The sequence below is a fragment of the Balaenoptera musculus genome, chromosome 3 (genome assembly GCF_009873245.2).
Source record: "Balaenoptera musculus isolate JJ_BM4_2016_0621 chromosome 3, mBalMus1.pri.v3, whole genome shotgun sequence".
Taxonomy (NCBI): domain Eukaryota; kingdom Metazoa; phylum Chordata; class Mammalia; order Artiodactyla; family Balaenopteridae; genus Balaenoptera; species Balaenoptera musculus.
Window position 1 is genome coordinate 153,390,533 of NC_045787.1, and position 25,902 is coordinate 153,416,434.

Consider the following 25,902-nt stretch of genomic DNA (forward strand, 5'->3'; position numbering starts at 1 on the left):
CCCAAATTTATTTAAAAAACACAATAACCTATACATTCAGGAAACTCAACAAACTCCAAGTAAAATAAATGCAAAGAGAGCCACAATTATATACATCACATTAAAAATACTGAAAGCCGAAAAAAAAACATAATCTTGAAGACAGCAGGAGAATAGCCACTTGTCACTTATAAGGGAAACCTAATAAGAATAACAGCTAACTTCTTATCAGAAACAATGGAGGCTAGAAAGCAGTGGGATATTCAAAGAGCTAAAGGAAAAAAAACAAACCTGTCAACCAAGAATCATATATTCAGCAAAGCTATCTTTGAAAAAATGATGACAAAATAAAGACATCTCCAGATAAACAAAAGCAAAAATTTGTTTCTACCAGACCCACCTAGCAAGAAACTTAAAAGGAAATTCTTCAGATGGTAGTTCAAATCCAAATGAATAAAACAGAGCACTGGAAAGGTAATTATGTAATTCTAATAGATAATATATATACATATTTCTTATTTGTCTCAACTGATTTTAAAAAGTAGCTGAATAAAACAGTAATCATGTAATGTATTGTCAAGCCTAACATTTAGAAAGGTATTATATTTGTCAATTATAGTACATTTTTGTGGGTGGAAACAAAGCTGTACTGGGATAAGAAGATAATTCTAGATGGTAATCCACAGGAACAAATGATGAGAACAAGAAATGATAAATAATGAGGTTAATATAACAAAAGCTACAAACATTTACTTGTACTCCTTTCTTTTCTCAGCTTTTAAAAATCATAACGTTACATAAGATAATCATTATAACAATGTACTGTTGGGTTTGTTATATTTATAGATGTAATATGTATAACAATAATACCACAAAAAGGGGGGAAAGAGAATATAATTATAAAGAAGTAATGTTTCTATACATCACTGGAATTAAGTTAAAATAAACTTGAAGCTGATTTTGATAAGTTAAGATGTGTAAGGTAAGCCCTAGAGGAAGCATGAAGGAAACAACTTTAAAAATTATAATGAAACAATCATAGAAATTAAAATGCTATTTTGGAAAATATCCACTTTAACGTAAAAGACAGCAGTGTAAGAGGAATAGAGGAACAAAAAATACCTGAGACATAGAAATCCAAAAGTAAAATGCAGTTTGTAAATAAAATATTTTACATATGAGTAGATTACACAAAACATAATAAAAAGTCAGAGATCATCAGTCTAGATAAAAAAACAAGATCTATCTATATACTACCCATAGGAGACAATGTTAGATACAAAGAGATTAAAAGTAAAAGGATGAAAAATATATTTCAGGCAAAGAGCAATGATAATTGCTGGAGTGGCTATACTAAAACCAGACAAGGTAAACTTCAAAACAAAAAAGTTAGTAGAGATGAAGAGGACATTTATAGTGATAAAAGAGCCAATGCACTGAGAAGATAAAATAATTCAAGGTGCGTGAAGCATTTTTAACCCCTCAGCTGTGTGAGAGTGTTCTATTGTACTATATCCTTGTCTGCACTTGGTATTATCAGTTTTTAACATTTAAGGCATTCTGGTGTGTGCGTGGTGGTGTCTCATTGTGGTTTTAATTTGCATTTCTCCAAACTTGCCTCCTTAGCGAAGTAGGCACCACATCAGTCTCATAATTTTCATTTCTCCAATAACTACTTTTGAATAGCTTTTCATGTACTTAATTGACATTTATGTATCTTGTTTGGTAAAGGGTTCAAATCTTTTTTGGGGGGTTATTTGCCTTCTTATTTAACTGTGAATGTTCTTTATATATTCTGTGTTAAAGCCCTTAATCAGAGAAAAAGAAAATATAATAATTCAAAACATATATGAACCTAATAACAGAGCACGAGGCTCAGAGACCTCTGGGGCAACATTAAGCACACCATCAACCGAATTATAGGCATCCCAGAAGTAGGAGAAAAAAAGAAATGGTCTGAGAAAATATTTGAAGAGATTACAGTTGAAAACTTCCCCAACATGGGAAAGGAAAGTGTCAACCAAGTCCAAGAAGTGCAGAGAGTCCCATACAGGATAAACCCAAGGGGAAACATGCCAAGACATAAATTAATCAAACTAACAAAAATTAAACCCAAAGAAAAAGATATTAAAAGCAGCAAGGGAAAAGCAACAAATAACATACAAAGGAATCCCCTTAAAATTAACAGCTGATCTTCCAGCAGAAACTCTACAGGCCAGAAGGGAGTGGCAAGATATATTTAAAATGATGAAAGGGGAAAACCTACAACCAAGATTACTCTACCCAGCAGGATCTCATTCAGATTCAATGGAGAAATCAAAAGCTTTACAGACAAGCAAAAGTTAAGAGAATTCAGTACCACCAAACCAGCTTTACAATGAATGTCAAAGTAACTTCTCTAGGCAGGAAACACAAGAGAAGGAAAAGACTTACAAAAACAAACCCAAAACAATTAAGAAAATGGTAATAGGAACATAAATATCAATAATTACCTTAAATGTAAATGGATTGAAAGCCCCAACCAAAAGAAACAGACTGGCTGAATGGATACAAAAACAAGACCCATATATATGCTGTCTACAAGAGACTCACTTCAGACCTAGGGACACATACCAGCTGAAAGTGAGGGGATGGAAAAAGATATTCCATGCAAATGGAAATCAAAAGAAAGCTGGAGTAGTTATATCTTCTTCTTCAAACCAAGAAGAAGATATAACAATTGTAAATATCTATGCACCCAACACAGGAGCACCTCAATACATAAGGCAAATGCTAACAGCCATAAAAGGGGAAATCAACAGTAATACAATAACAGTAGGCGACATTAACACCCGACTTACACCAATGGAAAGATCATCCAAACAAAAAATAAATAAGGAAACACAAGCTTTGAATGACACATTAGACCAGATGGACTTAATTGATATTTATAGGACAGTCCATCCAAAAACAATTGAATACACTTTCTTCCCAAGTGCACATGGAACATTTTCCAGGACAGATCACATCTTCTGTCACAAATCAAACATCAGTAAATGTAAGACAATTAAAATTGTATCAAGCATCTTTCCCGACAACAACTCTATGAGACTAGATTGATTACAGGAAAAAAACTGTAAAAAATACAAATACATGGAGGCTAAACAATATGCTACTAAACAACCGAGAAACCACAGAAGAAATCAAAGAGGAAATCAAAAAATATATAGAAACAAATGACAATGAAAACACGATGACCCAAAACCTATGGGATGCAGCAACAGCAGTTCTAAGAGGGAAGTTTATAGCAATACAATCCTACCTCAAGAAACAAGAAAAATTTCAAATAAACAACCTAACCTTACACCTAAAGCAATTAGAGAAAGAAGAACAAAAAAACCCAAAGTTAGCAGAAGGAAAGAAATCATAAAGATCAGACCAGAAATAAATGAAAATGAAATGAAGGAAACAATAGCAAAAATCAATAAAACTAAAAGCTGATTCTTTGAGAAGATAAACAAAATTGATAAACTATTAGCCAGACTCATCAAGAAAAAAAGGGAGAAGACTCAAATCAATAGAATTAGAAATGAAAAAGAAGTAACAACTGACACTGCAGAAATACAAAGGATCATGAGAGATTACTACAAGCAACTATATGCCAATAAAACATACAACCTCGAAGAAATGGATAAATTCTTAGAAAAGCACAATCTTCTGAGACTGAACCAGGAAGAAATAGAAAATATAAACAGACTAATCACAAGCACTGAAATTGAGACTGTGATGAAAAATCTTCCAGCAAACAAAAGCCTAGGACCAGATGGCTTCACAGGCGAAATTCTATCAAACATTTAGAGAAGCGCTAACAGCTATCTTTCTCAAACTTTTCCAAAATATAGCAGAGGGAGGAACACTCCCAAACTCATTCTACAAGGCCACCATCACCCTGATACCAAAACCAGAAAAAGATGTCACAGAAAAAGAAAACTACAGGCCAATATCACTGATGAACATAGAGGCCAATATCCTCAACAAAACACTAGCAAACAGAATCCAACAGCACATTAGAAGGATCGTACACCATGATCAAGTGGGGTTAATCCCAGGAATGCAAGGATTCTTCAATATATGCAAATCAATCAGTGTGATAAACCATTTTAACAAATTGAAGGAGAAAAACCATATGATCATCTCAATAGATGCAGAAAAAGCTTTCGACAAAATTCAACACCCATTTATGATAAAAAACCCTCCAGAAAGTAGGCATAGAGGGAACTTACCTCAACATAATAAAGGCCATATATGACAAACCCCAGCCAACATCATTCTCAATGGTGAAAAATTGAAACCATTTCCTCTAAGATCAGGAACAAGACAAGGTTGTCCACTCTCACCACTATTATTCAACATAGTTTTGGAAGTTTTAGCCATGGTAATCAGAGAAGAAAAGAAATAAAAGGAATCCAAATTGGAAAAGAAGAAGTAAAACTGTCACTGTTTGCAGATGACATGATACTATACACTGAACAGCCTAAAGATGCCACCTGGAAACTGCTAGAGCTAATCAATGAATTTGGTAAAATAGCAGGATACAAAATTAATGTACAGAAATCTCTTGCATTCCTGTACACTAACAACAAAAAATCAGAAAGATAAATTAAGGAAACACTCTCATTTACCCCTGCAATAAAAAGAATAAAATACCTAGGAATAAACCTACTTAAGGAAGCAAAAGACCTGTATGCAGAAAACTGTAAGACACTGATGAAAGAAATCAAAGACGATACAAACAGATGGAAAGATATACCATGTTCTTGGATTGGAATAATCAACATTGTGAAAATGACTATGCTACCCAAAGCAATCTACAGATTCAGTGCAATCCCTATCAAATTATCAATGGCATTTTTCAGAGAACTAGAACAAAGAATTTTACAGTTTGTATGGAAACACAAAAGACCCCGAATAGCCAAAGCAATCTTGAGAAAGTAAAACGGAGCTGGAGGAATCAGGCTCTCTGACTTCAGACTATACTACAAATCTACAGTAATCAAGAAAGTATGGTACTGGCACAAAAACGGAAATATAGATCAATGGAACAGGATAGAAAACCCAGAGATAAACCCACGCACATATGGCCAACTAATCTATGACAAAGGAAGCAAGAATATACAATGGAGAAAAGACAGCCTCTTCAATAAGTGGTGATGGGAAAACTGGATAGCTACATGTAAAAGAATGAAATTAGAACAGTTCCTAACACCATACACAAAAATAAACTCAAAATGGATTAAAGACCTAAATGTAAGGCTAGACACTACAAAATTCTTTGAGGAAAACATAGGCACAACACTATATGACATAAATCACAGCAAGATCTTTTTTGACCCACCTCTTAGAGTAATGGAAGTAAAATAAAAAATAAACAAATGGGACCTTATGAAACTTAAAAGCTTTTGCACAGCAAAGGAAACCATAAAGAAGGCAAAAAGGCAACCCTCAGAAATGGGAGAAAATATTTGCAAACGAAGCAACTGACAAAGAATTAATCTCCAAAATATACAAGGAGCTCATGCAGCTCAATATAAAAAACACAAACAACCCAGTCCAAAAATCGGCAGAAGACCTAAATAGACATTTCTCCAAGGAAGACATACAGATTCCCAACAAACACATGAAAAGATGCTCAACATCACTAATCATTAGAGAAATGCAAGTCAAAGCCACAATGAAGTATCACCTCACACCAGTCAGAGTGGCCATCATCAAAAAATCTACAAACAATAAATGCTGGAGAGGGTGTGGAGAAACGGGAACCCTCCTGCACTGTTGGTGGGAATGTAAATTGATACAGCCACTATGGAGAACAGTATGGAGGTTCCTTAAAAATCTAAAAATAGAACTACCATATGACCCAGCAATCCCACTACTGGGCATATACCTTGAGAAAACCATAATTCAAAAAGAGTCATGTACCACAATATTCATTGCAGCTCTATTTACAATAGCCAGGACATGGAAGCAAACTAAATAAATGTCCATCGACAGACGAATGGATAAAGAAGATGTGGCACATACATAAAATGGAATATTACTCAGCCATAAAAAGGAATGAAATTGAGTTATTTGTAATGAGGTAGATGGACCTAGAGACTGTCACACCAAGTGAAGAAAGTCAGAAAGAGAAAAACAAATACCAGATGCTAACACACATATATGGAATCTAAAAAATGGTACTTATGAACCTAGTGGCAGGGAAGGAATAAAGACACAGACATAGAGAATGGACCTGAGGACACGGGAGGGAAGGGGAAGCTGGGACGAAGTGAGAGAGTAGCATTAACATACATACACTACCAAATGTAAAATGGATGGCTAGTGGGAAGTTGTTGCATAGCACAGGGAGATCAGCTCGAAGCTTTGTGATGACCTAGAGGGGTGGGATAGGGAGGGTAGGAGTGAGGCTCAAGAGGGAGGGGATATTGTGATATATGTATACATATAGCTGATTTGCTTTGTGTGTTGTACAGCAGAAACTAACACAACATTTTAAAGTAACTATAGCCCAATAAAGACATTAAAAAACAAACCAACAAAAAAAACAGAGCACCAAAAACATGAACCAAAAACTGACAGAAGTGAAGGAAGAAGTAATAGTTAAACATTAATACTTGGAGACTTTAATATCCCATTTCAACAACAGAACAACCAGGCAGAATATAAACAGGGAAAGAGAAGACTTGAACAACACTATAAACAAATTAGACCTAACAGATATTGGTAAAACAATTCCCCCAACAACACAGATTATATAATCTCAAGGGCACATGAAAAATTCTCAAGGATAGATCACGTACAAGACAAAAAGAAACAAACAAAAACAAAAACAGAAAACCCTCAATAAATTAAAAGTATTGAAGTAATACGATGTACATTATCCAACCACAATGGAATGAAATTAAAAATCAATAACAAGAATATGGAAAACTCACAAATATGTGGATATTAAACTATACACTCCTAAAAAAATCAATGGGTCAAAGAACAATTCAAAAGAGATATTAGAAAGTACTTCGAGATAAATATTTGTGTTTCAAATTATACCATCAAAAAATGAAAAGTTAACTCACACAAACAATGGGAGAAAATAATTGTAAATCATATATCTGACACAGAACTAGTATCTGGAACATACAGAGAACTCACAACTCAATAATAAGACAAATAATCCAATTAAGAATGGGCAAAGATGGACTGTTTTTGTTCTTTTTGATGGTAAAATAAATTGAATAAGTAAATTAATTCATTAATAAATAATGTCTTCATTTTCTGATATAATCCTTTTAAACGAACAAAGGATTTTCAAAAATAAATTTATGTATTTTTATTTATTTATTATTTTTGGCTGTGTTGGGTCTTCATTGCTGCCCATGGGCTTTCTCTAGTTGTGGCGAGCAGGGGCTACTGTTTGTTGTGGTGCATGGGCTTCTCACTGCAGTGGTTTCTCTTGTTGCAGAGCATGGGATCTAGGCACGTGGGCTTTAGTAGTTGTGGCTTGTGGGCTCTAGAGTGCAGGCTCAGTAGTTGTGGCACACAGGATTAGTTGCTCCGCCGTATGTGGGATCTTCCTGGACCAGGGCTCGAACCCAGGTCCCCTGCATTGGCAGGCAGATTCTTGACCACTGCACCACCAGGGAAGTCCCAGGAACCAATATTTTTAAACAGGACTGAGGAGACTAACTTTAAGTTCATACATATTCTCTATCCACTCAGTTCTGTTCTTGAGCCCATACAGTGAATTTTTAAAATTTCTGTTACTGCATGTTTTCAGTTCTAAAATTTCCATTTGTTTCTTTTTTATCTTTTCTACTTCTTTGCTGAGACTTAAATTTCTTTGATAAGGCTCTATTTTTTGTTTCAAACATTTTTGAAATTGCTCATCGAAGTATTTTTATGATGGCTGCTATAAAAATCTTTGTTACATTATTCTAACATCTCTGTCACCTAATTGTTGATGTTTACTAATTGTCTTTTTCATTCAAGTGATCTTCCTGGTTCTTGGTATGATGAAAGTGTTTTGTTGAATCCTGGAAAATTTGGGTATTATGTTATGAAACTCTGGATCTTATTTGAATCTTCTGCTTCAGCTGACGTGCTTTGATACTGCTACAGCAAAGATGGCATTATGAAGTTCCACCTCATAATGGCCATGTGGGGTAGAAGTTCAGCTTTCCCATTTGGCCTCCCTAGACACCCAAGGAGTTAAGGGTCTCCTTTTTATTCCTTGATGAGGGTGGGACTTCTAGTTCCTCACTAAGCCTTCACTGATATCACTCTGGTTGTGACAGATAAGAGTGCCTTGTTTGATCCCTATTTGGCCTCCAATGGCACTATGGGGTGGGAGTGTGGCCTCATCACTGTTGGGTAGTGGTAAAAATTCTGTCCCTACACTAGGCCCCCTCTGATACCACCCCAGCAGGAAGAGGATGCGATGCTCTTACTACTGAGTGGAAGGGAGGGGGGTGTCCCAGTTCCCCATTTAGTGTCCACTATTATTGCTGGGAAGAGAGGTGGTTTATTACCACCGGGCATGAATGAATGTCCTAGCTCTTGGCCTTTTCTGGAACCACCAGCAAAGTTTTCTGGCCCCTCTTTACAGTCTTATAAGGGTGGAAGCCTAGGCTCTCCACTCAGCCTTTGCTGGTGTGTGTAGTGATGGGACCAGTTTTTTCCGTGTTGTTTGTCTGGAGTAGAGTGGTTATTACCTAAGAGTTTTCTGTCTTGCTAGGGCACCCCTTTCCTGGTCCTTTGGCTAATGAAAGTAGGCTTTGTTGGGGTTTTGTAAATTTTTTTGTGTCTATGTCTCTTGCTGTTTCTGGGTTCCTGCTTCTTCAGCTCTACATTTGGGATATATGAGGCAAAAACAACTACCGTATCACTGGTCCTGAGGTTCTTAGCTGGCCTATATGCTTCTCTCCATTTTTCAGAATCTCATGATTGTTTTAAATATAATAAAGAGGGGTTTTAAATGTACTTAGTGGGAAAATAGCAAAAAGTATATATCTGCCTACTCCATCTTCCTAGAACAATTTAATTTTTAGATTGAAAATTTTAGTTTGTAATATATAACTTGATTATTTTATCCAACAATATATGCTAATATTGTTACCAACTAATGATGTTTCTACCCCCAAAATACATAAGATGAACATTTAAAAATTTGAGTTAATCTATACCATTAGGAACCGTAAAGCAGTATATGAAAAAACACAGTGGAATTTCTAGGTTTGAAAAGGCCAGGGACTATGTAACTTGAACCAGAATGGGGGCAGGAAAACACACAGGTCTCTTGACTTTTTGTCCAATGCTCTCATTGAAAGTTCTCTCTCTCAAACAAAACAAAACAAAAAAAAAACTTTAAAAATAGTTCTTGAAAGTTGTATTCCTTAAACAACTGTTTTTATAACCTGAAGCATACTGACTTACAATACTAACTGAAATTATATGTTCTCATTTTGAAAGCATAACTGCACCTTAATTAAAAAGAAAATAACACTGTCAGCTTGAAGAATTTTAGCATCTGTGGTATTTGTCAATTTGTGCAGGACAATTGTCAGGCACCAAGAGCAGAGCTAGCCTCTGTTTTTGTTTTTGTTTTTTTATCTTCTCACTAAACATTTCTCACAGACTGTCCCAAACTCCTATTCTCAAGAATCCATCCTTCAGCCAGTTTCTCAAGCCAGAAACTTTGAACCTTCTGCCCCATCAGTCTTCCTAAAACAGGTTTCACATTGGCCATTTGCTCCTCAGAAATATACTCTGATTTAATATCTAAGGATCATATCCAAACTCCTGTACTCTCAGATAGCATTTAAAGTTTCTAATAACCTAACTCTAGCTTTCATTTCCAATATTATATTTTTCTTTTATCCTATCAGGAATCCTCCACATCAGCAAGGCTTGTTTACCTACTGGTCTCTATAGATGCGACATACACTCTCCTTCTGAGCCTTTTGCTCCCGTGGTACTCTTGTCCTTGCCATCCCCTTCCTCTCTCTAGGTATTATGATTCCATCCATCCTTCAGATTTGGATGATAAAAAAATTTGCTCTGAGTTCTTAAACACATCTTGGTCACTTCATCAAGCTTCTACTTATTAAGACACCTGATCTTATAAACACATACAACGTAAATGATGATGTATCATGACCAGGTAGAATTTATTTCAGGAACGCAACATCGGTTAGCATAAAAATTCAGTCCATATAATTACCTATTAAAAGTGTGAAGAGAACAATTATGATTATTCCACTAAATGCAAAAAATAAAAATGACAAAATACTACTCCCATTTATGATAAAAACTCACAGCACACTGGGAATACAGGGGTATGTTTCTATTCTGATAACAGATATCCACAGACAAATTAAAGGTAACATCATTAAATGGTGAAAAATGAATGTTATCATTCATATTCAACATTGTACTGGCTTGTATATAGTACTACAATGTAAGAAGAAAATTTTAAATGTATTACAACTAGAAGAGAAAAATAAAACGGTCATTATTTACAGATGATCATTGTGTTTGCAGAAAATTCCAAAGAATCTACAAAAAAAGCTATTAGAAAAAGTCAATTTAGCAAGGTTATTGGCTATAAGGTCAATATATAAAAATCAATTGTATTTCTATGTACTAGTAACAAATAATTGGAAAATGAAGTTTAAAAAATACTACTTACAAGTGTACAGTGAGGACATCATGTCCTCTTATGCTTCCTTTCCATTGCACAAACTTTTCCCCTATGTGAATGTCTTTCCATCTACCTCCACACACTTGCTGAACTCCTATAGTCCTTTCCAGTCTCTGTTCAGACTTATCACTCTTTTAAAGCATTCTTTCTTATCCTAAGTACTTTTTAAACTTTAATTTACCAGCAAATTCTTTTCTTAAAAAAAAAAAAGTAACACAGATATCAAACATATAGAATAAAAGTGGAGCTTTCTTACTGAAACAGGAGTATAGAGTGAACTCAGAGGCATGACTTCCTAAAAAGTCTCCAAAACACAAATTGAAACTCATTAACATTTTTAAGCACCCAAAGATCCAAAAATCGCTACTATAGTCAACATCTTAAAAGTGAAATCTTTCCCCGGCTTTACAGAAAATAAGGTCAGCAGATAGAAATTCCTTCACCTCCAAATTAAACAGAAATTTATCTGCATTCCTATCTTTCTGTAGGCTTTCTCTCCAGCCTAAGGTAAATTCCTCCACCTATGCTCTAATTCTTTCATAATCTCTCAGAAAATATGTTCCACACAATGATCTCTTCATTAGTTCATCTTCAACATGTGTATACATTGCCTCAATTATTAACACAGAAATGTTCCCTAAGTAATTTTCTCCCTTCTAAATGCAACCCTCTTTTCTTCCCTTCATTTAAACTTCTTGAAACATAGTGTAAAACAGCCCACTAGTTCTCATCTTCTAACCTAGAATAATGTGGCTTCTGTTCACCCTAATTAACAGAAATTGCTCTTGCCAAGGTCTCCAACATTCTAGCTACCAATTCCAATTTACTGTTTTGTGATCTGTGGCACCCGACACTACGGAGATTCAGTTCTCCTTTGGGCTCAGTGACATCACTCTTCTGGCTTTTCTCCTACCTCTAGGGCCATTCCATTTCATCTTAAATTCCTTTTCCTCCACCAACTCCTTATTTACTGATGTTTTTGTGGGGTTTATCCATGATCCCTGCTTCTCCTTCTAACCTGTACACTCTGCTGGCCAAGTTCACATACCGAGGTTTTGACTACCGTGTATTTTAATTACTCTGAATTCTAGTCTTCTGACTCTAGTTTTCTAGGCTTGTCTGTTCAGCTGTCTTCAACCTCCTAAATTCAGTCTCCACACCTTATTGCCAGAACAATTTCCCTTATATAAAATCTTTCATTGGTTCTAGAAATTTCAGAATCAAGTTCTTTAGGATGGCAGTAAGACCTTCAGTTCTGCTTTCTTCTCAAGCTTCAACCTGTCATTCTCACAACAGATGTTCTACAAACGTGTCATGCTGTCACCTACCTTTACCTTTGCTTATGTGGCTCCCTCCCCTTGAAGCACTCATCTCACTCTCTGGAGAATTCCCATTATTCTTCCAAAACTGGGCTCAGGCATGACTGTCCCTGGTCCTTTCGGGCTCCCTTCGTTAGGACCATTCCTTCTTTCTGCATCCTGCACAAATCTCTACAGCATTTGTGTTCTGTAACATAGTATCATTGTATCATCTATTTCTCTGTGAAAACTACTCTAACACATGGTAATTTACTTACTTTGTTACCTCTTCAACCCCCTCCTTTTGCCCCTCAGTTCATGACTTTTTTTTTTTTTTTTAGTTCTTTTCTCCTGAACAATTTCCAGTGCCTGGGATAATACCTGGCTCAGGGGTTAAACAAACATTTACTGAGTAAACTGGTTTTTAAAAGGTTTAGAATTCTTTCCCTTCTTTTATTTTCCTTTGGAGTCTGAGATTTTTAAAAACTAGAAAACCTCAAGTGGGGAAAACATGCTTTTATTTCATGAAATTGATCCCTTTTTAAGACTTTGCCACAGGTGATAGGTTCTTAGGATTTCTTCTGCAGCGAACTAAAAAAAATAGCTTTAACTTTAAAGTGATTACCTAATCAAAGTATATTTTTCCTACTTAAATTAGCACGCTGTATAGAACATAGCAAGTAGTTATAGAATAAATGACTTCAATACAACAAAGAAAAATAATTCTGAAAACAAAATTAGAAATTGCATAAAAAATTTGGGAAACAGGTATAGTTTGGAAGTAACTAGAAAAATAAAGGAGGAAGAGAACAGAGGGTTTTCTTGTTTTTGTTTTGCCTCTTTTTTGATGAAAACCACGCACAAAGTTTGACAACAGTTTAGGAAAAGGCAAGTTCCAGACTGAGGTAGTTTGCAGTTTATTTTTATCTATTATTTGGTCCTTGGCTCTATAAATGCATATATTTTAAGATTTTGTTTGCTATTAAAATGTTAGTTGTAATAAATATGCTATTAGCTTATACAGTTGGTTTCTAATGAGAAATCCAGCACCCCTGCACCCAGATTTTTCTGTTTATATGTTGCATAAAGTGTATAATGCTGTATAAAGAGAAAAACCTTACCTTTTATCTTACAAATGGCCAAAATCAATATTTTGTTGTTTATTTGTCTCAGGATATTTAAAAAAGTGACTGACAGGTGTGAAAGTATCCCACGTATTTATTACACAGTCAAGGTTTATCCTTAGTCTTTAATAACTATGAGGACTAAATTAAAATAGAAGCTTTATCATATTCATTACATTTACTAAATCATTCTCAAGTATGTATACAGTTGTCCCTCAGTGTCCATGGGGGACTGTTTCCAGGACCCCCTCACAGATACCAAAATCTGAGGCTGATCAAGTCCCTTATATAAGATGGTGTAGAATTTGCATATAACCTATGTACATCCTCTCATGTACTTTAAATCATTTTTTTTTTAAATCATCTCTAAATTACTTGTAATACCTAATACAATGCAAATGCTATGAAAATAGTTGCCGGTGTGTGGCAAATTCAAATTTTGCTTTTTGGAACTTTCTGGAATTCTTTTTCTGAATATTTAAAATTTGCAGTTATTTGAATCAGTGGATGTGGAACCCAGAGATAAGCAGGGCCAACTGTATTCTAATGAGCTTTGGTTTAAGGATTTCACACATGCAAATCCACTTTGAAGGGGTTCTCTTCAATGTGAATTTTATAATGGTTAGTAAGGGACGACCTCTGGCTGAAGAGTTTCCCACATGCATTACATTCATAGGGTTTCTCTCCAGTATGAATTCTTTGATGCGCAATAAGTGATGAGCTCTGCCTAAAAGTTTTCCCACATGTATTACATGCAAAGGGTTTTTCTCCTGTATGAATTCTTTGATGTTGAATAAGAGCTGCACTTTGGCCAAAGGACATCCCACATTCCAGACACTGATACGGTTTCTCTCCTGTATGAATTCTCTGGTGATTACTAAGGGATGAGTTACACCTGAATGTTTTCCCACATTCATTACATTTATAGGGTCTTTCTCCAGTATGCATTCTCTGATGCTGAATGAGAGCTGAACTTTGTCTGAAGGCTTTCCCACACACTTTACACTTACATGGTTTCTCTCCAGTATGAATTCGCTCATGAATAATGAGTGTCGAGTGGGAACTTAAGGCTTTACCACATTCATTACAATTATACAGTTTCTCTCCAGTATGAATTATTCGGTGTCTATTAAGTCGTGAAATAGAAGTGAAACCTTTTCCACATTCATTACATCTATAAGGCTTTTCTCCAGTGTGAATTCTTTCATGTTGAATAAGAGATGCACTCTGACTAAAGGCTCTCCCACATTCACTACATTTAAAAGGTTTCTCTCCTGTATGAATTCTCTGATGATAACGAAGAGATGAACTAGACTTAAAGGTGTTGCCACATTCATTACATAAATAGGACTTCTTTCTGAGATGAATTCTCTGACATCCAGAAGGGGATGTGCTACAACTGGATGCCTTCCTTCCTGGGTTATATTTGTGGGGATTTTCTCGAGCGTGGATTTTTTGATGTATAAAAAGGGTAGACCTTCTGCTGAAGGATTTACCACATTCTTTACATCTATAGGATTTTTCCACAGTATGGGTTCTTAGGTGTTTACAAAGGGATGCACTATGGCTGAAGGCTTTTCCACATTCTTTACATATATAGGGTCTCTCTCCAGTATGAGTTCTTTGATGTTGAATAAGAGCTGAACTTTGGCTGAAGGCTTTCAAACATTCTTTACATTTAAATAATTTCTCTCCAGTATGGTTTTTCTGATGTTTACGAAGGGATGAATTGTGAATGAAGGCTTTTTCACAAATGTTACATTTATAGCGTTTTTCTGCTGTCTTGAGTTTTGGTTGGTTAAGTAAATTTGAATCCTGCCTTAAGCTATTTCTTTGTATTTCATATTTTGAGGGTGTTTTTTCTCTAGCAATCTTCTGTTGCTTAACAAACACTGATTTCAGGCTGAAATTCTGGCCAAAGTCATTATTTTTATGGCTTCTTTCTACAGTGAGGATCTTTGTATGGGTGACTGAAATTATTTGTAAACTTTCATTTTTGTCCTTCTGTTTCTTTATTCTGTCTTCATATATGCAGGGTTTTTCTGATATGAAGTTCCAGGGTTCATTTTTTTTGAGTCTTTTCCTTGGACCCCAAAATGATGCATCTTGAGTTTGAGTTGACTTTGTGGTTTTAGGACTGCTCTTACATCCTGAAAAAAACAAAAAAAGAAAGAAATTGCCAATGATTCACATGATTAGCTGAGACTAAATGTGTAGAAGGACTAAATAGTAATGATATCTAAATAAGGCATTGCTTTCTGGCTAAAAGAAACTAGCAAGAGGAAAAAATAGGAAAGTAACAGTGCTACCGTATAAAATAATAATGGATGAGAGCTGGAGTACTAGGGTGAATAAAACAAAGATGCTCATTTAAAGAAGGTGAAGAGTATACACATTACCAGGAGAATGGAGAGAAGGCATCAGAGGAGGAGTATGAATTGGGAAATGCAGTGTAGTATCCAAAGCCTATGACAGACTCATACATTACCTCCCTGACAGCACTCTCATTTCTGTAATTATTTCTAATCTTGAATGTCTTCCCTACTTTTCCTACATGTCAAACTTCTCTGTAGCCTTCAGATTCAGTTCCAGTGTTAAGCTCTTCTTTGCACCCTTTCCTGACTCTGAGCTCCAACAATCTATTCCCCTTATTATACCACTTAACCACAGTATATTATAATATGTACCTAAGGGAAAAAATTATGAGTGTATCTAGAGATAATGAGAAAGCGTTAAAAAAAATTCAGCACCATTGATAATAAAAATATTCAAGAAAACAGGAATTGAGGGATGATTCCTCAACAAGATAAATACATATACTTTAGTCCTAAAGCCAGTATCTTATTTAATGAAGAAACTCTAGAGACAGTTCCACTATGATCAAGAACAAGGCAAGGATGCCCATTACTTTCACTTCTATTCAACATTGTACTAGATGTATCAACCAATACAAGTACACAAGCAAAATCAATTAGAGGCATAAGGCTGAGTAAAGAGGAAATAAAACTATCTCTATTTGCTGATGATATAATACTATAGCTGAAATTAAACCTCAGAGAATCAATGATAAACCTTGATCAGTGACATGCCAGGATATAAAATTAACACACTAAAATCAATAACCTTCATTTATACAAAGATTTAGGGCAATGAATTCACAAGAAATATGAGAAACTTATATGAGAAAAAATTTAAAACAGTCTTTAAAAAAATTTTTTTTAAAGATTTTTTTATTGTTGTTGCGGACCAATTTTAAAGTCTTTATTGAATTTGTTACAATACTGCTTCTGTTTTATGTTTTGGTTTTTTGGCCCCGAGGCATGTGGGATCTTAGCTCCCTGACCAGGGATCAAACCCGCACCCCTTGCATTGGAAGGTGAAGTCTTAACCACTGGACTGCCAGGAAAGTCCTTAGAACAGTCTTGAATGACATTAAAGTTACCTGAAAAACCTCTCCTATTCTTGGATAAAACACTTCAATGTTATAAAAATATAAGGATTAAAAAATATATATATATAAAAATATTTTAAATACTGCTGTAATTAACAACATAACTTTACAACTTACGGAACTAGAAAAAGAACAAACTAAACCCAAAGCTAGCTGAAGGAAGAAATAATAAAGACAAGAGCCTACATACATAAAACAGAAAATAGAAAAACAGTAGAGAAAAAAATCAACAAATCCAAAATCAGTTATTTGTAAAGATCTACAAAATTGACAAACCTTTAGTGAGACTGACTAAAAATAAAAGAGAGAAGACACAAAGTACTAAAATCAGAAATGCAAGTTGGCAACATTACCACGGAGTCAAAAGAAATAAAAAGGATTATAAGGAAAAACCATGGATAACTGTATGACAAAAAATTGGATAGCCTAGATGATATGGACAAATTCCTAGAAACACAAAACTTACCCAAACTGAATTATGAAGAAGTAGAAAATCTGAACAGACATATAACTAGTAAAACAACTGAACCAGTAATCAAAGCATCCCAGTAGTAAAAATGCTCTGTACCAGATAGTTTTACTGTCTATCAAATATTAAAGATGAACTAACACCACTCCTTCTGAAACTCTTCCAAAAAACTAAAGAGGAGGCAATATTTCCTAACTTATTCTATGAGGCCAGCATCGCCCTGATAATAAAGCCAGACAAAAACCCTATAAGAATAGAAAACTAAAGACCAATATTCCTTATGAATATTGATTTTAAAATCCTCAATAAAGTACTAGGCAAAGAGAATTCAGAATATTAGAATGATTATACACCATGAGATTTATCCTTGGAATGCAAGAATGGTTCAACATATGAAAACCAATTAAAGCAACACATCACATTAACAGAAAGAAGACACAAAATCACATGATCATCTCAAGTGATGTAGAAAAAAGCATCTGACAAAATTCAAAATTCAACACCTTTTCATGATTAAAAACAAAACACTCAATAAACTGGGACTGGAGGGAAAATACCCCAACACAATAAAGACCATCCTTAAAGAACCCATAGTTAACATCATACTCAATGGTTAAAGACTATAATCTTTTCCTCTGAGATCAGGAACAAGATAAGGGTGCCCACTTTTACCACTTCAACCCAACATAGTATTGGAATTTCTAGCCAGAGCAATCAGGCAAGAAAATTAAATAAAAGATATCTAAATTGGAAAGGAAAAAGTAAAATGATCTCAGTCACAGATGACATGATCTTTTTTAAAAATTTATTTTATTGAAGTATAGTTGATTTACAATGTTGGGTTCATTTCTGCTGTACAGCAAAGTGATTTGAGTTACACATACATACATTCTTTTCATATTCTTTTCCATTATTTATGGTTTATCACAGGATATTGAATATAGTTCCCTGTGCTATACAGTAGGATCTTGTTTATTCATTCTATATATAATAGTTTGCAACAGATGACAACAGATAATCTTATATGTAGAAAATGTAAAAGTTCCACAAAAAAACTGTTAGAACTAATACACAAATTCAGCAAAGTAGCAGGATAAAAAATCAACACAAAAACTGTTGTGTTTTTATCCTCCAACAATGAACAAGCCAAAACAGAAATACAGAAAAGGATTTCATTTACGATAGCATCAAAAAGAATAAAATACTTAGGAATTAACTCAAAGGAGGTAAAAGATTTGTAAACTGAAAACTACAAACACTGCAGAAAGTAAAGAAGACATAGGTAAATGGACAAACATCAGGTATTTGCAGATTGTAAGATTTAATATTGATAAGATGGCAATACTACCTAAAGTGATCTAGAGGTTAAATGAAAGCCCTATCAATATTCCAATGCCGTTTTTTTTTTGCAGAAATAGTAAAACCCATCTTAAAATTTATATGGAATCTCAAGGGACCCTGAAAATCCAAAATAATCTTGAAAAAGAAGAACAAAGTTGGAGTACTCATACTTACTGATTTCAAAACTTATACAAAGTTACAGTAATCGAAGCATTGTGGTACTGGCATAAAGATGAACATATAGACCAACAGAATAGAATAGGAAGTCTAGAAATAAACCTTCACATATATGGGCAAATGATTTTTGACAAGGGTGCCAAGACTATTCAATGGGGAAAAGACAGTCTTTTCAACAAATAGTGCTGGGAAAGCTGGATATCCACTTGCAAAAAAAATGAAGCTGGACCCTTTACCTAACACCATACACAAAAATTAACTCAAAATGAATACATGACTTAAATGTAAGATCTAAAACTATAAAATTCTTAGATGAAAACATAGGGGTAAAAGCTTCATGACTTAGGATTTAGCAATGATTTCTGGGATAGGATACCAAAAGCACAGGAAACAAAGGAAAAAAATAGACAAATAATTGGATTTCATCAAAATTAAAAGCTTCTGGGGGAATTCCCTGGCAGTCCAGTGGTTAGGACTCGGCACTATCACTGCCAGGGCCAGGGTTTTATCCCTGGTCAGGGAACTAAGATCCTGCAAGCCGAGCAGTGTGGCCAAAAAAAAAGAAAAATTAAAAAAATATAAATAAAACCTTCTGTACATCAAAGAACACTATCAGCAGAATAAAAAGGTAACCTACAGAACAGCAAAAAATGTTTTCTAATTATGTATCTGATAAAGGGTTAATATCCAGAATATATAAAGAATTCCTACAACTCAACAATAAGAAAACAAACAATCCAATTCAAAAATGAGCCAAGGACTTGAATAGACATTTCTCTATAGAAGACATACCAATGGCCAATAAGCACATGAAAAGATGTTCAACATGTCAGGAAATAAAAATTCAAAGCACAATATTCCACTTCACGTCTGTTAATATGGCTAATATATATGTGTATGTGTATATTTTATATACATGTGTGTATGTGTGTGTATACACACAGAAAATAACAAATGTTGGCAAGGATGTGGAGAAACTGGAACCCTTGTGCACTGCTGTTGGGAATGTAAAATAATATAGCTACAGTGCACAACAATATGGCAGTTGTTCAAAAAGTTAAGCAGAGAATTACCATGGGATTCAGTAATTCCATTCCTACAGATATACCCAAAAGAACAGAAAGCAAAGACTCAAAGAGATATTTGTATACCCATGCTCATAATAGCATTATTCACAATAGCCAAAAGGTGGAAACAACCCAACTGTCCATTGACAGATGAATGGATAAACAAAAAGTAGTATATACATATAATGATTATTCAGCTTTCCAGAGAAATGAAATTCTGATAGATGCTACAACATGGATGAACCTTGAAGACATCATGCAGCGTGAAATAAGCCAGACACAAAATGACAAGTGTTATATGACTCCAATTCTGAGGATTCTAGAACAGTCAAATGCAGAGACAGAAAGTAGAACAGTGATTACCAGAGGCTGGGGAGAAAAGCTGATGGAGAATTATTATTTAATGGGTAGAGAGTTTCAGTGAGGGATTATAAAAAACATCTCCAGATGGATAATGATAATGGCTACAACACTGTTAATGTACTTAATGGCACCAAAGTGTACACTTAGAAATAGTTAAAATGGTAAATTTTACATTACTTTTACTTTACCACAATAAAAAAAATAATTAGGGGACAATAAAATGTTTTGTCGAGAATTTGGGTAAATTGGAACCTACATACATAGCTGGTGGGAATGTAAAATAGTAAATACACCTGCTCTGGGAAACAGTTTGGTAGTTACTTAAAAAGTTAAACATAGCCTAAAAATATGACTCTGTAATTTCATCCTAAGTATACACCCATGAGAAATGAAACATCTGTCAAAATAAAAACTTTTACACAAATGGTCATAGCAGCATTATTCGTAATAACCAAAAATGGAAACTCAAATGTCCATCAACAGATGAATGGATAAACAAAAGGTGATATATCCATACAATGGAATATTAGTTATCCATAAAAAGGAATGAGGTACTGATACATATTACAACATGAATGAGTCTTGAAAATATGCTAAGTAAAAGAAGCCAGATAGAAAGAGCTACATATTATATGATTCCACTTACATGAAATGTCCAGAATAGTCAAATCCATAAAGACAGAAAGTAGATTAGGAGTTCCCAGGGGTTAGGAGGATGCAGGAATGTGGAGTGATTGCTAATGGGTACAGGATTTCTTTCTGGGGTAATGAAAATGTTCTAAAATTAGTGGCAATGGTTGAAGATCTTTGTGAACATACTTAAAACCGTTAAACTGTACACTTTAAAAGCATGAATTTTATAGTCTGTGAATTATACCTCAACACAGTTGTTTAAAAAAGAGAGAGAAAAAAAGCAACAATTCCCAGCATCATAGCCCTGTATGCTCCTGATCCTCACTTCCCCAGGTAAAAGGCTCTGTGATGAGCAATGGTAGACTGAAAAAAAATGCCAGAGAAAGGAAGAACTCTAGCAAAGAGCCTGAAGACGAGCTGAAGTGACCACCAGAAAGATTAATCCCACTTTAAATTGAAAAATATGAAAAAAATAACCAAGAAGATCGGAACAGGAGCACAGGAAACATAAAGTACAGCTTAATTTAAATTCCCAGCTCACAAAACTAGAAAAACTAAGTAAATGGAAAGAAAGCCATGGAAGAAAAAAGTAAGGATAAAAACAGGAATTAATAATGAAGAGAATAGATATCTCTATTCAAATCTATGAAAACCTATATGAAACAGATAATTCCCTAGAGAAATGCAGGTTACCAAAACTGACCCCATTACAATTAGAAAGCTGGGACAGACCAATTATCATTGAAAAAATTAAGTTATTAAAGAGCAATCCTATAAAAAAAAGCACTGGAGAATTCTACCAAATCTTGAAGGACCAGATAGTCCCAAGGCTCTATAAATTATGCCAGTGCATTTAAAAGAAAGGAAAAGTTCCTAGTTCCTTTTATGAAGGAAATATAATATGGAAAAAAACCAGATAATAATACAAAGAAAGAAAACTACATAACAGTATCAGTTATCAATATCAATGCAAACATTCTAAGAAAATTACCTTTAGCAAACAGATTCCAACACCGCATTATTCCAGGAATGCAAGCAAAGTTGCTTCAATATTATTAAATCCATTAATATCATATAGTTTCCTCTTCTACCCTGTGGGTTATGACCAGAAATCATCTCCTACTCACTATAAATTCCTCAATATGGCACTCAAATTACAATTTTTGTTTTACTAATCTTCTTTAAACACAGTTTTTTAATCTTTTTGAACAATGTCAAATACTCTTAGTTGATATACACACATCTTTTAAACTCATATTAGAAATTGCATTATAGAATAGTTGGGTTGTGGGGAGGTTTCAGGACCAATCCAAGCAGGGAAACAGGTAGGCATTATTGAGGTAGTGTATGGAAGTGTCAAAATATAAGATGAAGCCAAAAGTTGTGAGCTAGGAAAAGCCAGTATGTGCCTCAAGCAAGAGGCAATAATGAATTGCATGCAATACTGAAAAGTCAAGGGTCAGTAATATGGACAGTCAAGGACAGAAGGAGGTAAAGGAGGGCTAACAATGATAATAGTAAAAAACTGAATTCAATTAAAATTTTATTAAGGCCATAATTCAATGATTTCAGTTAGAATGATATTTATATGGTTCACTGAACTATAAAAGATAGCACAGTTTTAGTTTACAAAAAGTTTAATTTCAATAGGTAAGTTTTAAGTTTTAAAGTAATGTTGGAACTAAAATGGAAAATAAAATATCCTGTAAATAAATCTCTGGCTCTGTTTTCTAAAGGAGCTCTAAACAATATCATCCCACCAGTACATGTGTGTTATAGTCTTCAAGATATTGATGTCTAACACTAAAATGAGTGAGGACTCCTTAGAAGGATGGCTATTTCCTTTATGGCCTATGAGAGGTACAAAATATGTGTGAGATTTCTTTGTATGGGCTCTGGAAGGTGGTACACGGTGAGTGTGGGACATACTGATATTAGTAGAAAGCAAGGATGCTAACAAAATTTATAAGGTTAGTAAGATAAGCATTAAATTCATTAGCATGTTTGCCTATCGTGGTGTGGGGTGAGATAGGGAATAGGGAAGAGAATGGAGTAGAAATATAAGAATGAAAAAATGGGCCTTGTAGACATGAGTGTAAAAAATGTGCTATTAAACAGAGTATGGCTAACTCAATCCTCTGCCCTTGAGATTCAAAAATATATAATATATATACACAAACATATACGTGTGTGTGTGTGTGTGTGTGTAGGGCTGTGTCAAGGGACATAGGGACCTGCTTTAAAAGAGTTCCTGATGACTAAGTCGACAAGCTGTATCAAAAATACTACAACATAAAAAGCCATGAGTTCATAATGATAATAGAAAGAAAAAAAATTATTAATTTAAAAAAAGGGAACTATAACTAGATTGATATTTTTGAGAAAATTATTATTCAGTTTTAAGTATGTTATCAAGATTGACAGATGACTACCCACACATAAAGACTTGTATATTCATCATTAATAAAAAGTTTGAAGGAAAAAAAAACAGCTTCAAAAATCTTAAAGGAATAGTGTCAAGGACGCTCACTTTGTATGCCAAATTATAAAGGTGTAGACTATTACAAAGCATTAAAAAACCATATCAAGACATTCCATTCAGATAAGAGGCCCTATCAGTCAGCTTGGATGAAAAAAGGTCATGATCTGCAAGATAGGATGACAATCTTGTAAGCCTAGCTACAAGGCACTGTATCAGTTCTACTCATCCCAACTACACCATAAAGTGCCAACACCAGAGTCCTAAATTCATACAAAGAAGAGCCTTGGACCATGCCCCTGAAGCAAAGAAGAGCCTTGGACCATGGCCCTTCTAAGTATTCCTTATGACCAGCTTAGGGTTTTCTTCTTTTTATTTTGGTTTTAGCAAGGCCTACAAATCTATCTCCTGAAGTGCAGATCAAACATTGGTCTACCTTAGACCAAACCTGAGCTACCTCATGAACAAGTCAGAAGTTTATAGAGACCAAAATGATCTTGCTTATCTCTCCTCTGCCAGGGGGCAGAAGGTCTAACAAATGACAAACAGCTGTCATCTGTGCATGGGCACCGCCCTGACTAGTTTCTGTCATTAGGTCTAGATTCTCTCTCCTTGGCTCTTAAGACTCTGAGATTCTATCTTCAACCTTCTTCTTTCCCTAGTTGATTTTATCCACTCTAACACCTGCTACATGAACGACTATCCCAACTTTCCTCAAAGTACTTTAAGTGGTATTTCTAACTGCCTACTAGCATTTCCATTTTAGTATTTTTCTTATACTTCAAATTCAGTCTGTCCAAATCTGAACCTGGCACATGCTTTTTCAAACCTTTTTACTATTTTCCCTAGTTCAGAATGACATCATAACCTTACTGTTGCTCTGCCATAAGTTCTTAATTCCATCTCAAAACTTTCTGCCCCCTGCATTCCAAGCCTAGTCACCAAATGCTCTTAATTAAATTCCATCACTGAAATGTCTCTAACAGCCATCCCTAAAGTATGCCTAGGTTGAGGGTCTTATTACCCTATAATGGTTACTGCTACTGACTCTCACTATGTTCCTTTGATCCCAGTTTCCTACCCATCCAGTATTATTTTCCACTGTTTTTATCCTTAGAGAACTCATCTTGTGTATTAGTTTCCTCTGGCTGCTGTAACAGAGTATCACAAACTTGGTGGCTTAAAACAACGCATTTTATTCTCTTACTGTCTAGAGGCCAAAAGTCTGAAATCAGTTTCACTGGGCTGAAACCAAGGTGTTAGTAGAGCTCAAGGGGAGAATCCACTCCCTTTCTTTTTCCAACCACTAGAGCTGCGTTCTTTGGCTCATGGTCTCTTCCTCCACCTTGAAAGCCAACAGCATAGCATCTTCATATTTCTCTTTGCTTCCATCATTATACTACCTCTGCTTTCTTTTCAAATTTCCTTCTGCCTCTCTCATAAAAAGTCAACTGTGATTACACTTGGGCACCCCTAGATAACCCAGGATAACTTCACCATCAAAATCCCTAATTCAATCATGTTAAGGTAACTTAAGGGGATATTAAGGTAACATCACAGGGACTTCCCTGGTGGCGCAGTCATTAAGAATCCACCTGCCAATGCAGGGGACACGGGTTTGAGCCCTGGTCCGGGAAGATCCCAAATGCCGTGGAGCAACTAAGCCTGTGCACCGCAACTAGTGAGCCTGCGCTCTGGAGCCCGTGAGCCACAACTACTGAGCCCACGTGTCACAACTACTGAGGCCCACGCTCCTGGAGCCTGTGCTCCACAACAAGAGAAACCACCGCAATGAGAAACCCATGCACCCCACTGAAGAGTAGCCCCTGCTCACCACAACTAGAGAAAGCCCGCGTGCAGCAAAGAAGACCCAACACAGCCAAAAATAAATAAATTAAAAAAACAAAACAAAACAAAAGGTAACATCACAGGGTCCCAGGTATCTTTAGGGGCCATTATTCAGCCAATCACATTCTGTTATTTAAAAGACACTGATTACTCTTTATTTTATTCATTCAACAAATATTTACTGTGTTGCTACAATGTGCCAGACTCTATTCTAGGCACTGGTGCTCTGTAAGACACCAGGGATCTAGTAATGAAAAGAAATAATTCGTTTCCTCCAAGAGCCTAGTTTAACATTAGAAATGAATAATTCAACGTGCAGTCACCACACAATGTGATCATTTCTACAACAAAAACAAAAGATAGAAACAGAAGCAAATGCGAGCTTTGACCAGTATCCAAACTCTCCTTAGATAGTGGAGGATGTAGGCAGGAAAGAGTACAGGCAGTGGTTACAGTTTTCTAAGATTTTAGGGGATTAGCAGTTTGCTAGTGAAAACTTAAAAATTGAATCTTCCCTTTTGCCAAAAGGGAAAGATATGTGCCCCTACCCCTGCCCTTTTTCTTAGAATATTCTTTGAGAAAATTTGTATTTGTAAATCCTTCCTCTATGCCTTTGATATGTATGTAAACTTGTAAAGCCTCTGTGAGCATTACAAACCAGGAATGTTTTTCTTGAGAGCCTGGGAGCCATCTCTTTGAAATGTAAACATCAAGAAAGATAGTGATCCTATCTCCCTGTCATTGTGGAAGCTTACCTAGTGCCTAGCTCCAAACTGTCACCACCTGCTCATCATACGATACCAGAAGTTTTCTTTTCACTAGCACAGATAGCCCAACTGCCAGGTGAATTTAGGATAAATATGAAAGAATGTATAGCTAACTGTGTTGTCAGTTCCCTTAAATGAGGACAAATTACAATTAACCTCGAGAACATGTAT

The 25,902-nt window shown here is 35.2% G+C and overlaps 1 protein-coding gene across 4 annotated transcripts in view; it reads right to left on the bottom strand.

Moving 5' to 3' along the window:
• LOC118893460 (zinc finger protein 2 homolog) overlaps positions 1–25,902 on the bottom strand; it is a 93,254-nt gene that overhangs the window by 50,118 nt on the left and 17,234 nt on the right. For 2 of the 4 annotated variants that reach the window (XM_036849046.1, XM_036849044.1), the window contains exon 5: positions 13,530–15,286. In XM_036849046.1, coding sequence (XP_036704941.1) covers positions 13,704–15,286 — 1,583 coding nt within the window. In that variant the 3' untranslated portion in view covers positions 13,530–13,703. Of the gene's footprint in view, positions 1–12,265; positions 15,287–25,902 lie in introns of those variants that run through there. The other 2 variants (XM_036849048.1, XM_036849045.1) reach the window with 2 other exon arrangements.